The sequence below is a fragment of the Hyaena hyaena genome, unplaced genomic scaffold, assembly GCF_003009895.1.
Source record: "Hyaena hyaena isolate Hyena2069 unplaced genomic scaffold, ASM300989v1 scaffold_315, whole genome shotgun sequence".
NCBI lineage: Eukaryota > Metazoa > Chordata > Mammalia > Carnivora > Hyaenidae > Hyaena > Hyaena hyaena.
This window is the reverse complement of record NW_024080948.1, coordinates 900,686-913,498: the sequence shown is the minus strand read 5'-3', so window position 1 is coordinate 913,498 and position 12,813 is coordinate 900,686. Positions and strand designations below refer to the sequence as shown.

General features: G+C 37.7%; 1 protein-coding gene across 3 annotated transcripts in view; it reads left to right on the top strand.

Annotated features, from left to right (window-relative positions):
* Positions 1-12,813, top strand: part of ITCH (itchy E3 ubiquitin protein ligase) — a 139,836-nt gene that overhangs the window by 70,533 nt on the left and 56,490 nt on the right. For all 3 annotated transcript variants that reach the window (XM_039248704.1, XM_039248705.1, XM_039248706.1), the window contains exon 7: positions 4,410-4,455. In XM_039248704.1, coding sequence (XP_039104635.1) covers positions 4,410-4,455 — 46 coding nt within the window. The remainder of the gene's footprint in view (positions 1-4,409; positions 4,456-12,813) is intronic.

The following is a 12,813-nucleotide window of genomic DNA, read 5'->3' as shown; positions in this document are numbered from 1 at the left end:
ACCCAGATGCCCCAGAGGATATATTTTTATGTCTGTCCTTGATTGAGACTTGTTTTCTTATGTTGGCTGCTCTTTGATTGCCAGTTAATTTTTTAATCATAGTCTGTGGGGAATTTTAGGAGCCTAAATTGGGGATTAATTGCCCAAGAGAAAATTTCTTTTGCTTCTGCTAGTGTAGGGTGTGTCACATACCTAGGAACACCTCAGCTCCTTTTGGAGTCCCTAGCCTAATGTGGCTATCTCTGGTTCAGTTCCTTCACCTTGGTGCTAACCTAAGCCTTCTCTTCTGATTCGTCTTAGAGCTGATAGTAGCCATCAGGATAACCCTTTTTTTCATATTTGCTTACTTCACCTTGTTCCTGCTCTAGTATCAGTTCACTTGTTTGTTTTGTTTTGAGATTGCTAGGCACCAGGAAATAGAACAATGTGTTAAATTTCTTCATCTACCAGCTAGTTATTTTGTCTCAGGGAAGCCCTTTTGAGTAGTGTAGATCTTCCAGAATGTCTTGTGAGTAAAATGTGTGCATATAGAAATCTGATCATTTTTTTCTTGTGGAAATTTGGAGTAGGAATACTTTTTGTAAAATGTAAACTTTAAGGTCACTGTTCTCTTCTTGTACATTAATTGTATAAGTATCAGATATTTTGTGTTTTTTAAAAAAACTACTCTCTGGAAGCACAGAATTAAGTCTGTATAATTTATTCCATTGGGGCGCCTGGATGGCTCAGTTGGTTGAGTGTCCAATTTCAGCTCAGGTCATGATCTCTCAGTTTGTGAGTTTGAGCCCCGTGTTGGGCTCTGTGCTGACAGCTCAGAACCTGGAGCCTGTTTCAGATTCCATGTCTCCCTCTCTCTCTGCCCCTCCCCCGCTCTCACACTGTCTCTCTTCTCTCAAAAAATGAATAAACATTAAAAATTTTATAATTAGGGTTTCACCTCTGTATCGAAGTGGATGAAAATGGCCTTTATACTTACAGATGAAATGTAAATTTTGAGAAACAGTAATAGCTAATATTTATGGAGTGGTTATGTGCTGGGCACTGTTTAAATATTTGTTTAATCCTCACAGCTATTCTGCGCAGTAGGTATTATTGTCCCATTTTATATGTGCGGTAAAAGGCATAGGAAAGCCAAGGGTACTTTTCTGAAGTCACAGTGTTAGTACATGATGAAGCTATGATACAAACCCAAGCAGTTTGGCCTCAGAGTCTGTGTGATTAAATACTGTGCTTCTTTGTAATAAATGAAAAAGTTTAAAAGTGTCACTTATTGGTAGATTTAAATGGAATATTCCAAATGGTTTCCTCTTTCTTTTCTTTTCTTTCTTTCTTTCTTTCTTTTTTTTTTTTTAAAGTTTATTTATTTGGTTTGAGAGAGAGAGAGAGAGAGAGTTGTGCACCTCCATGCTGGGCATGGGAGAGGGAGAATCCTAAGCAGGTTCTGTACAGAGCCCACTGCGGGGCAGTTTCACAAACCATGATATCATCACCTGAGCCAAAACCAAGAGTTGGATGCTTAACCAACTGAGCCACTCTGGTGCATTCCCCCCGCAAGTGGTTTTCTTAACTTTTGAGAAAATTGGTATACTAATTTTAGTAACTTATGCTGGATTTTTTAATTTTGCTTTTGATTTCATTTGTGTCTCATCAGCTCTTTGAGGCAATATATTCCATATAAAAATAATTCTTGTAGGGGCTCCTGAATGGCTCGGTCAGTTAGTGTCTGACTTCAGCTCAGGTCATGATCTCACAGTTAGTGGATTTGAGCCCCTTATCAGGCTCTGTGCTGACAGCTGAGCCTGGAGACTACCTCAGATTTTGTGTCTCCCTGTCTCTCAGCCCTTTCCCTACTCTCTTTCTCAAAATAAATAAATATTCAAAATGTTTAAAAAAATTTCTTGTAAAACTGAAAGGTACCCTTTTCAGGGGTGCCTCTGTGGCTGTCAGTTAAACTTTTGGCTCAGGTCATGTTCAGCTCAGGTCATGATCTCATGGTTGGTGAGATTGAGCCCCACAAGTCAGGCTTTGCGTTAATAGCATGGAATCTGCTTGGGATCTCTCCCTCCCTTTCTCTCTCTACCCTTCCCCCAGTTGCGCTCTTACTCTCTCTCAAAAATAAACATTAAGGAAATTTTTTAGGGGCTCATGGGTGGCTCGGTCAGTTAAGTGGCTGACTTTGGCTCAGGTCATGATCTCACAGCTCATGTATTCAAGCCATTTTTAACAACTATATTGAGATTTATATTTCATAAAATTAACTCGTTGCAAATATACAATTTAGTAATTTAACTGAGTGATCCAACCATTATTGTAAATCAGGATTAGGACATTTTCATCCCCCTGGTAAGATACTCTTATTTATAGGACATTCTGTTCCACCTCTAGCCCTAGGCAACCACTAATCTATTTTGTCTCCAAAAATTTGCCTTTTCTGGACATTTCATATAAATGGGAATGGTACAGTGTATATGGTCTTTTGTGTCAGATTTTCACTTAGCACAATGACATCCATGACATAGCATAATTCAATTATTTGTTCCTTTTTATTACTGAGTAGTTTTCCATTGCATACATATACCATATTGTCTGGTTAATCACTTGTACTTTTTTTTGGTCAGTTTTTTGTTTTAGTTGAAGGATTGTTGACACACAAAGTTACATTTGTTTCAAGTTTACAACATAGTGATTGATAAGTCTGTATTTTACGCTGTGCTCACCACAAGTGGTAGCTACAGTCCATCACCATACAACAGTATTAAAATACTATTGACTATATTCCTTATGCTGTACCTTTTGTGCCCCCTAATTTTTTTAATGTAATATTTTTAGACAAGATGATATACCTGGCAACCTTGCTGAGTATGGTATAGGGTAGTGGTGATTTAGCATTTTTTATTTTTTATTTTTATTTATTTATTTAATTTTTTTCTTCATAGTTTATTGTAAAGTTGGTTTCCATATAACACCCAGTGCTCATCCCAACAAGTGCCCTCCTCCATGCCCATCAGCCCCCTTCCCATTCCCCCACCCCCATCAGCCCTCCGTTTGTCTCAGTATTCAAGAGGAGGGAGGTTTGCCTTCCTCCCTCTCCCCAACTATTTTTTCCCCTTCTCCTCCCCCATAGTCCTCTGTTAAGTTTCTCCTGTTCCACTTAAAAGTGATAACATGGTATCTGTCTTTCTTTGCCTGACTTATTTTGCTCAGCATAACACCCTCGAGTTCCATCCATGTTACTACAAATAACCAGAGTTTGTTCTTTCTCATTGCCAGGTAGTGTTCCGTTGTATAGATATACCACATCTTCTTGATCCATTCATCAGTTGATGGACATTTAGGCTCTTTCCATGATTTGGCTATTGTTGAAAGTGCTGCTATGAACATTGGAGTACATGTGCCCCTTTGCACCAGCACTCCTGTATCCCTTGGGTAAATTCCTAGCAGTCGATTCAGCATTTTTTAAATAAAATTAATCTATTAATTATGGTTTGGAGTAATGTAGTGATGATTTCACTGTTTAAAACTGTGTATTTAGGGACTTTTTTTTTTAATGTTTATTTATTTTTGAGAGAGACAGAGCACGAGAGAGAAGGGCAGAGAGAGAGGGAGAACAGAAGCAGGCTTCAGGCTCTGAGCTGTCAGCACAGAACCCAGTGTGGGGCTTGAACCCATGAACCATGAGATCATGACCTGAGCTGAAGTCAGACACTTAACTGACTGAGACACTTGGGCACCCTAGGGACTATTATTCTTTAACTAACTTAAAATAGATTGATAAACTTGAGTTTCTGCATTTCATAGTTTTTCCTTCTCTGTCTACTATTTTTGCTGCAATCAATGTGCCTACCATCTAATGTTTTTATAGTGCACAGACCCTTACTGAGTCCTCAGGTTATTTCACATGAATGAAATTTGAAAAAAGTGTGAAATTTCTGGCATTAATTTGCCATTTTGAGATTAATTGGTACCTTTCCTATTCTTGAAGTTATTTGCCAGGCCCTTGCATAAGAGAGATGTTACTGATTTTTCTGTTTTCAGAATCTGTTTTATTCCTTATCCTACTGGTTATCAGTACTTTTTGTAAGGTCTTTGGGAAAAAAGGATGACTAAAATATCAAATTTGAGTTAGAACCAAGCAAATATATATTTTAAAAGACAGAAGTAGGACATCAGTAATAATAGCTTCAGTAATTAACATCTCCTAGACCTAAAACACATTTGCACAGAATTTTGGTAAAACTTTTTCTAATTTCAATCATATGAACATGTTATCACATTTTTCCTTTAAATATGTTGGAATTTAAGTTATAGTATGTTCTACAGGCTTTAATAAAAGGGTTTGCATGTTTAGGAAGAAGCTGAAAATCACTTTTTGAAACTCATTTTCTGTGTAAATTTTATTGATGTTCAAGGTGCTTCACAAAATGATGATGGCTCCAGACCCAAGGATGAAGCAAGGTAAGAGTTCACTTGTTGTTCACACAAAGAATATAAGAAGAGACAAGGGAGAATAAATACTCATTTTAGTCAGAACTTTACTTTGGCTAAAACAAAAGTTCAGACTGATGTAAGAATAAAGAAATGTTAAAACATTCATGGTTCAGTGGCACCTGGCTGGCTCAGTTGGTAGAGCATATGACTCTTGATTGTGGGGTTGTGAGTTTGAGCCCCATGTTGGGTATAGAGATTACTTAAATAATAAAATTTTAAAAAAAATTTTAGGGCTCAAAGTAAGAAAGGAAATATTTATGAATGTTTCAAGATACTTAGCTTATTTGACTGCAGTTCTTTGGAGTAGTCCGGGGATACCCAAATTGCTAATACTTCCTTCAACTTGTAGAAAGTGAATATATTGGCACTTTTCCAAAGGCCGGGAGTTCAGAATCCCAGGGCCACCACTGTACTGTTAAATTTATTTTTTTCTAGGAAAACTGGGTTATAAGCTTTGGGTTTATAGGAAGGTCATCACCATCTATGGTATCTTCTGGACCTTTGTTAAAGAGAGCAGAGATTAAGTTTATTTATTTCTTTTAGTAATCAATCTCTATACCCACTGTGGGGCTCAAACCCATGAGATCAAGAGTTGCATACTCTTCTGACTGAGCCAGCCAGGTGCCAGTAGATTTGGCACTTTCATGTGTCTGTCTACCTTGAGATCTAGGGCCTGAAAAGTGTTGAAAGCCTTGGATGTTAACTGATTTAAACATTTAAGTGTTAGTGTTATCCTAGAAAACTGATAATGGGAGATAAGCTTAGAAAAGGAGATGCTCCTACTCTTAAGGCAGTAAATAACATATCTTAGAGAGTTACAGAATCCCATTGGATTCTTTCTTTTTCCCCAAACTGAGTAAAAAATGGGTAGGAAGATGATGAACCACAAAAATAAAGATCAGAGGAGGAGAAGTATAGAAAAAAATATCACAGAACATAAGGGAAAATACCCTGAAAGATGGGGTATTACAGTGTTAGATGGTACAGGAGAGGAGAGGTAGAGCAAGTAGAACAAAATTTTAATGGTTGTTGAAACTGAGTTGATAATCAAGGGGATTTGTGATACTAGGTATGTCTACTTTTGTGATATATGGAAAATTTCATAATAAAGTTAAAAAAATACAACTCAGCAAGATGTTTGGGAAAATTAAAAGCATGTAAAATGTTCTTTTTTATCTAACAGAGATTTCCTTTCAGAGTCACTCCTGTGACAACAACTTTTAACTAATCTCCGAAGAGGTGGAATATTAAGAACTAGTAACATCTTGTCCAGGGAATAACAACTGCTTTTATTTTTCAGTGTGATTAAAAAGCAATAGAAAAGGTTTTTAAAATTATATACATATCTCTGTAGACTGGGAGACAACTCAAGCCTCTTGTGCCTCCCCTTAGCTTTATGTTTAATAAAAGTTTTGAATTCCTGAAATTTTCTCCATAATAATGTTTTAATATTTCAGTTTGCATTCATCAGGTAACTCCTCTTTTATATAATAAACCCATATTTTTTCACTAATAAGTGAAAACGTCATAGAATTTTGTATGCTCATTGAAAGGTTCAGTTAAGGGGCACCTGGGTGGCACAGTCAGCTAACTCTTGATTTTAGTTCAGGTCATGATCTCACAGTTTATGGGATCAAGCCCTGCATTGTCGTGCTCCATGCTGACAGTGTTGAGCCTGTTTGGGATTCTCTCTCTCTCTCTCTCTCTCTCTCTCTTCGAAGCTTCCTCCTTCCCCCCCACCCAAATAAATAACAATTTTTTAAAAAGGAAGGTTCATTTAAGTCATTCTTTCTTTTTGCAAATCTCATTATTTAAATTTTTCTATTTTTTTCTTTTAAGTACTCTCTACACCCAATGTCGTACTCTATTGTTTATAATCCTGAGATCAAGAATCGCATGCGCTACTGACTAAGCTAGCCAGGCACTCCTACCAATCTCATTCTTTAAGTACTTTATGAAACCACTCTAGTCAACTGTAAATGTCTTACAAAGGCATTCCTAGAGCCCTAGCTTCATGCCACTTATTTAAGCAATGCTTCTTCCCAAGTGAACTGTTGTCATAAGTAATCTGAGGAATAGTGTCTTTTAGGTTTCTGAGACTGCCAGACTAATCTTTAAGTATGTCTCTTGTGTTAATTTTGAATTCCTTTGCATCAGCTTTTATTCCAGAGAGTTTACTTCTGAGATGATGGGTTTGAAAAGCATTTTGTTAACTGTCAAATGCTGTTTAAGTGTTACTACATGACTGGGGCTCCTGGGTGGCTCAGTCGGTTAAGTGTCCAACTTTGGCTCAGGTCATGATCTCACAGTTAATGGGTTTGAGCCCCGCACTGGGCTCTGTGCTGACAGCTAGATTAGAGCCTGAAGCCTGTTTCAGATTCTGTATCTCTCTCTCTCTCTCTCTCTCTCTCTCTCTCTCTGACCCTTCCTTGCTCACGCTGTCTCTCTCTCTCTCTCTCTCTCAGAAATAAAATATTTTAAAAAAATGTTACAACATGACAATCATGGCCATGACTGGATTTTTCCCTTTGCTCTTATTTACATACTTCATAACTATAAGTCTAAAAAGCAGGGCAGTATATACCCAGTGAACAAGGGTTTTGTGCCCCTCCCCTCCAATTCCTTGCCCAGTTATCATTTAGGAAGAATACTAAACAACTCTAGGTTATATTACCTTTTGGTCCTAATTCAGGTACTCTTGTATGCTGTGAATATAGTCTTGTTAGTCTGCTTTCCTCTGTAGCATATCTGGATGTCCTATATTATTCAGTGTTGCCTTATGTCAATTTTTTGAAGTTCAAGATGATTGGCACCTAGTATTTAAGATTTTGTTTTTAGAATTAATTTATTGACTGTTAGTACCTTAATGTATTAGCATCTTGGTTCTCCAGGGTTCTTTATCCTGTCCATAAACATCTGGGCTTATGTATACGTTAGATATATATGCATGGTCAGATAAGCAGAGGTTTGTAAGAATGTGGAGCAGAGGAACAAAGGCATAGTAGCATGCAGGATTGTGGAGCAGAGGAATAAAGCCATTAGTAGCACGTAATTAGTAGCTAATTCCTTTTAAAAAATAATGGTGGTGGTGAGTTCACATTGACAATTAATTGTATATAATGTCTAGGTTTCCATGTTGGTTTTCAAACTCTATTTCTTGTTTTTGTTGTTTGTTTTTTTAATGTTTATATAATATTGAGAGACAGATAACAGAGCGCGAGCGTGGGAGGGGCAGAGAGAGAGGGAGACACAGAATCTGAAGCAGGCTCCAGGCTCTGAGCTGTCAGCACAGAGCCCAATGCAGGGCTTGAACCCACAGACCGCGAGACCCCAACCTGAGCCGAAGTTGGACACACAACCAACTGAGCCACCCAGGCACCCCTCAAACTCCATTTCAAGTTTTAGTTTCCCACCCACTTACTAAAGGAACTGAAATAAAATACCAGTGCTGTTTTAGTATGGCTATGTTTCTCAAACTTCAGAGTATATCAGAATCACTGGGAAGACTTGTTCAGCCACAGATTGCTGTCTTATCTCCAGTTCCCAATTTGTTAGATCTAAGTTTGGGCCCAAGATTTGCACTTCTCACAAGTTTCCAGGTGATGCCTATGTTGTTAGACCAGGCCATACACTTTGAGAACCACTATGGATAGACATTCAGGTATTTCTTAGATTATGACACTTTTTCAGTTATGTAACAAAGTCTATTTCTTGAAAATCTAGGCTTACAGAGTTGTCATTCTGCCTTAATCTCATACTCTTTTATTTCAGAACTAGTTTGAATTTTGTTTCTTCTCTTGGACTGTTTTTATTTTTATTATTAGAAAATAGTACATGATGGTTTTTTAAAATGTAGATCAGTATATAAACCAAAATTATAAAAAGTTTCATGGAAGAAATGGCATTTGACTTAAGACCATAAAGCATAGTTATAATTTGGTTTTGCATGCCTTGGGAAATTGGAGAGAGGAAGGGTTCTAGGTGGAAGGAAGAAAAGCAGTTGTAGAGATGGGAAACAACACAGGTATGTTGTTGGAAATCTTAGTCACAGTGTCTAGCTAAAAATAGAGTAATTGAAAGGAGAAAATGGTAGGTGGTAAATTTGAGAGTAGAATCAATTAGTTAACATTTTTATGAGGTAGGTATGTATCATTTTTATGAGTGATAAGAAAACCGAAGCTAAGAAAGGGAAAAGAACTTGCCTGAGTTAAGCGTGGTGGCACAGATGAACTGTGATTGCCTTACTTTCGGAGCCTGATCTAATTGTCATACTTTACTGCAGCCTAAAGTGTTAGTTGTTTTTGTTTTTTTTTAATTTCTTTTTAACGTTTATTTATTTTTGAGAGATGAGCGAGACAGATCATGAGTGGGAGAGGGGCAGAGAGAGATAGGGAGACACAGAATCCAAAGCAGGCTCCAGGCTTCAAGCTGTCAGCACGGAGCCAGATGTGGGGCTTGAACTCACGAACTGTGAGAGCATGACCTGAGCCAAAGTTGGATGCTCAACCAACTGAGCCACCCAGGTACCCCAAAAGCGTTAGTTATTTTTAGTGTTACATAGGTTGGGCCCAGATGGAGATTTTGGTTTCTAAATACAGATATACCTCATTTTGTTGTCCTTTGCAGATATTTTGATTTTTCACAAAGTAAAGGTTTGTGGCTACCCTGCATTGAGCAAATCTGTCAGTGCCATTATTTTTAATAACATTCACCTTGTGTCTCTGTCACATTTTGGTAATTTTTGCTCTGTTTCAAACTTTGTCATTATGTTTATAACGGTAATCTGTGGTTGGTAATCATTGATGTTACTATTGTAATTGTTTTGGAGCACCACAGATTATGCCCATATAAGACAGTGAACTTAACTGATAAATATTGGGGATGTCTTAACTGTTCACTGTAGGCTGTTCCCCATCTCTCTCCCTCTCCTTGGGCCTCCTTGTTCCTTGAGTCAAAACGGTTAGGCCAGTTAATAACCTTGCAGTGGTCTTTAAGTGCTCAAGTGCTCTCACTTGAAATGAAAAGCTAGAAATGATTAATCTTAGTGAGGAAGGTATGTTGAAAGCCAAGATAGGCCAAAAGCTACGCCTCTTGTGCCAAACAGTTAGCCAAGTTGTGAGTGCGAAGGAAAAGTTCTTAAAGGAAATTAGAAGTGCTATTTCAGGGAAGACACAAATAATAAGAAAACAAAACAGACTTATTGTTGATATGGAGACTGTTTTAGTGGTCTGGATAGAAGATCCAGCCAGCTACAACATTCCCTTCAGCCAGAGTTTAGTCTAGAGCAAGACTAATTCTCTTCAATTCTGTGAAGGCTGAGAGAGGTGAGGAAACTGCAGAAGAAAAGTTTGAAGCCAGTAGTGGTTGGTTCATGAGGTTTAAGGAAAGAAGCAATCTCCATTTACGTAAAAGTACAAGATAAAGCAGCAAGTTATCCAGAAGATCTAGCTAATTAAGGGAGGTGGCTACACTAAACAACAGATTTTCAATGTAGATGAAACAGCCTTACATTGGAAGAAGATGCCATCTAAGACTTTCATAGCTGGAGAGGAGAAGGTTAATGCTCGGCTTACAAGGTTCAAAGGATAGACTGACTGTCTTGCTAGGGCCTATTGCAGCTGGTGACTTTAAGTTGAAGCCAGTGCTCATTGACCATTCCAGAAATCCTAGGGCCCTTAAGAATTATTCTAAATTATGCTAACCAGAACAACAAAGCCTGGATGACAGCACATCTGTTTACAAGGTTTATTGAATATTTTAAGCCCCTTGTTGAGACTTACTCCTCAGAAAAAAGATTCTTGGAAATGTTACTGCTCATTGGCAATGCACCTGGTCACCAAGAGCTGTGATGGTGACGTATAACAAGCTTGATGTTTTCATGCCTGCTAACACAGAATCCATTCTCCTGCCCATGGATCAAGGGATAGTTTTGTCTCTCAAGTTTTATTATTTAAGAAATACATTTCTTAAGGCTATGATTGCCATAGGTAGTGATTTCTTTGATGGATCTGGGCAAAGTAAATTGATAACTTTCTGGAAAGGATTAATAATTCTAGATACCATAAAGAACATTTGTGATTCATGGGAGGAGGTCACAATATCAACATTATCAAGATTTGGAAAAAAATATTTTCCAGAATTCATGAATGACTTTGAGGGGTTTGAGACTTCATTGGAAGAAGTAATAGCAGATGTGGCAGAACCAGAATTAGAAGTGGAACCTGAAGATATGAATGAATTGCTGCAATCTCATGGCAAAACTTAAATGGATGAGGAGTTGTTTCTTATGGATGAGTAAAGAAAGGGTTTCTTAGGATCTTAGCAGTAAAGATGCTGCACAGATTGTTGAAATGACAAGAATTTGGAATATTACACAAACTCAACTGATAAAACAGCAGCAGGTTTTAAGAGAATGGACTACAATTTTAAAAGAAGTTCTACTTGGGTAAAATGCTGTCAAACATTCTACAGAGAAATCTTTTGTGAAAGGAAAAATGAATTGTTGTAGCTGACTTCATTGTTTTCCTAAGAAATTATTATTGCCACCTCAATGTTCAGCAACCACCACCATCCTGATCACTCGGCAACCATCAATATTAGGCAAGACCCTCCACCAGCAAGGAGATTAAGACTTGAATCACTTTCAGTGTGGATGATGGGTATTTTTTTTTTTTTTTTAGTAACAGTATTTTTACACTAAGGTAAGTAAATTTTTTAAAAAGACGTAATGGTATTGTATGTTTAATAGACTGCAGTATAATGTAAACATAACTTACATGCACTGGGAAACAAAAAAATGGACTTTATTGTAGTACTTTATTGCAGTGGTCTAGAACTGATAATTGCTGAGGTATGCCTGTATAGGCTCATAGAATCTTTCTGTGGAGAGGAAGATTTCTAAAAAAGTATTCAGGGCATTGGCATGATCAGAACTCCATAGGAAAAAGCATTTTAATTTATTTGATAATCATGTATAGTTTGTATTATCTGGTGGTGAGTGGAGGTGGAGGAGACCTGTGTGGCCAGTTGTTACAGTAATACAGTGAGAGATAAGCAGTGTAGAACTGGGCCAATGGTGGTAGAAGAGTAGACAGAAAATGTGGAAGTGAAATCAGTGAGATTTAGGTATTGAGCATCAAGAGGAATAGGAGAGGGGCGCCTGGGTGACTCAGTTGGTTAAGAGCCAACTTCAGCTCAGGTCATGATCTCACAGTTTGTGGTTTGAGCCCCACATCAGGCTGTGTACTGACATCTCGGGGCCTGGAGCCTGCTTCGGAGTCCTTGTTTCCCTCTCTTTCTGCCCCTCCCCTGCTCATGCTCTGTCTCTCTCTCTCACTCTCTCTCTCTCAAAAATAAATAAACATTTAAAAAGAGAGGAACAGGAGAGAAGGAAAGTCAAGTTGCCTGGGAGGATAGCAGTGCCACCCACAGAATCAGACCATGGGAGGAATAATAGCCTTACAACTGGGGAGTTATTCAAGATCTCCTGCATTTAGTTGATAATTTGGTACCAGCGGATGGGAATGCAACAAGGATAAGCGATTCTGATTTGGGAACCATTTTAGAGATGAACTTTGAAATTATAAAATTTGAGATTAGGGAAAAATTCTTGGAGAAGGAAAAGGAAGACAATCTAATTTTTTTAATGTTTATTCTTGATAGAGAGACAGAGAGCATGAGCGGAAGGGCAGAGAGAGGGAAACACAGAATCTGAAGCAGGCTTCAGGCTCTGTGCTGTCAGCACTGAGCCTGATGTGGGGCTCTAACTCATGAACCACAAGATCACGACCTGAGGCGAACTCAGACCCTTAACTGACTGAGCCACCCAGGTACCCCTCTTTGAAAATATTTTTTAAAAATTTAGCAGTCAGTATTTCAGTCTTCAAAATATTTGATTACTTTCACCCAGGTGTTCTAATCTAGTTTATCTGTAGGAAATAGGAAGTATCTCCTCCTCCCCCACCAGAAAGAAAAGAAAAGAACTAGATTATGACATTTCTATGTATTAGAATTTTCTATAATCATTAGATATTATAAATATTTTTGAATCATTTGGGGGAAATGCCCAGTATATAATGAGTAACAAAACAAACATTTGCTCAAGATGGGAAACATTGTATGATCACATATACAGTCAGTGAAATAGGACTGGCAGGAGATGTCTCATGTCTTGATGGTAATGATCTCCAGAAGGTAGAATTGAAGGTAATTTTTATTTTATGATTAGAAATTGTTTTTCACCTTGAAAAAGTGAGTCTTTGAAAAATTAAAATATACTAAGTTCTTTAATTGCATAAATACAAAAAAAATTGTAATGAAGGAAAA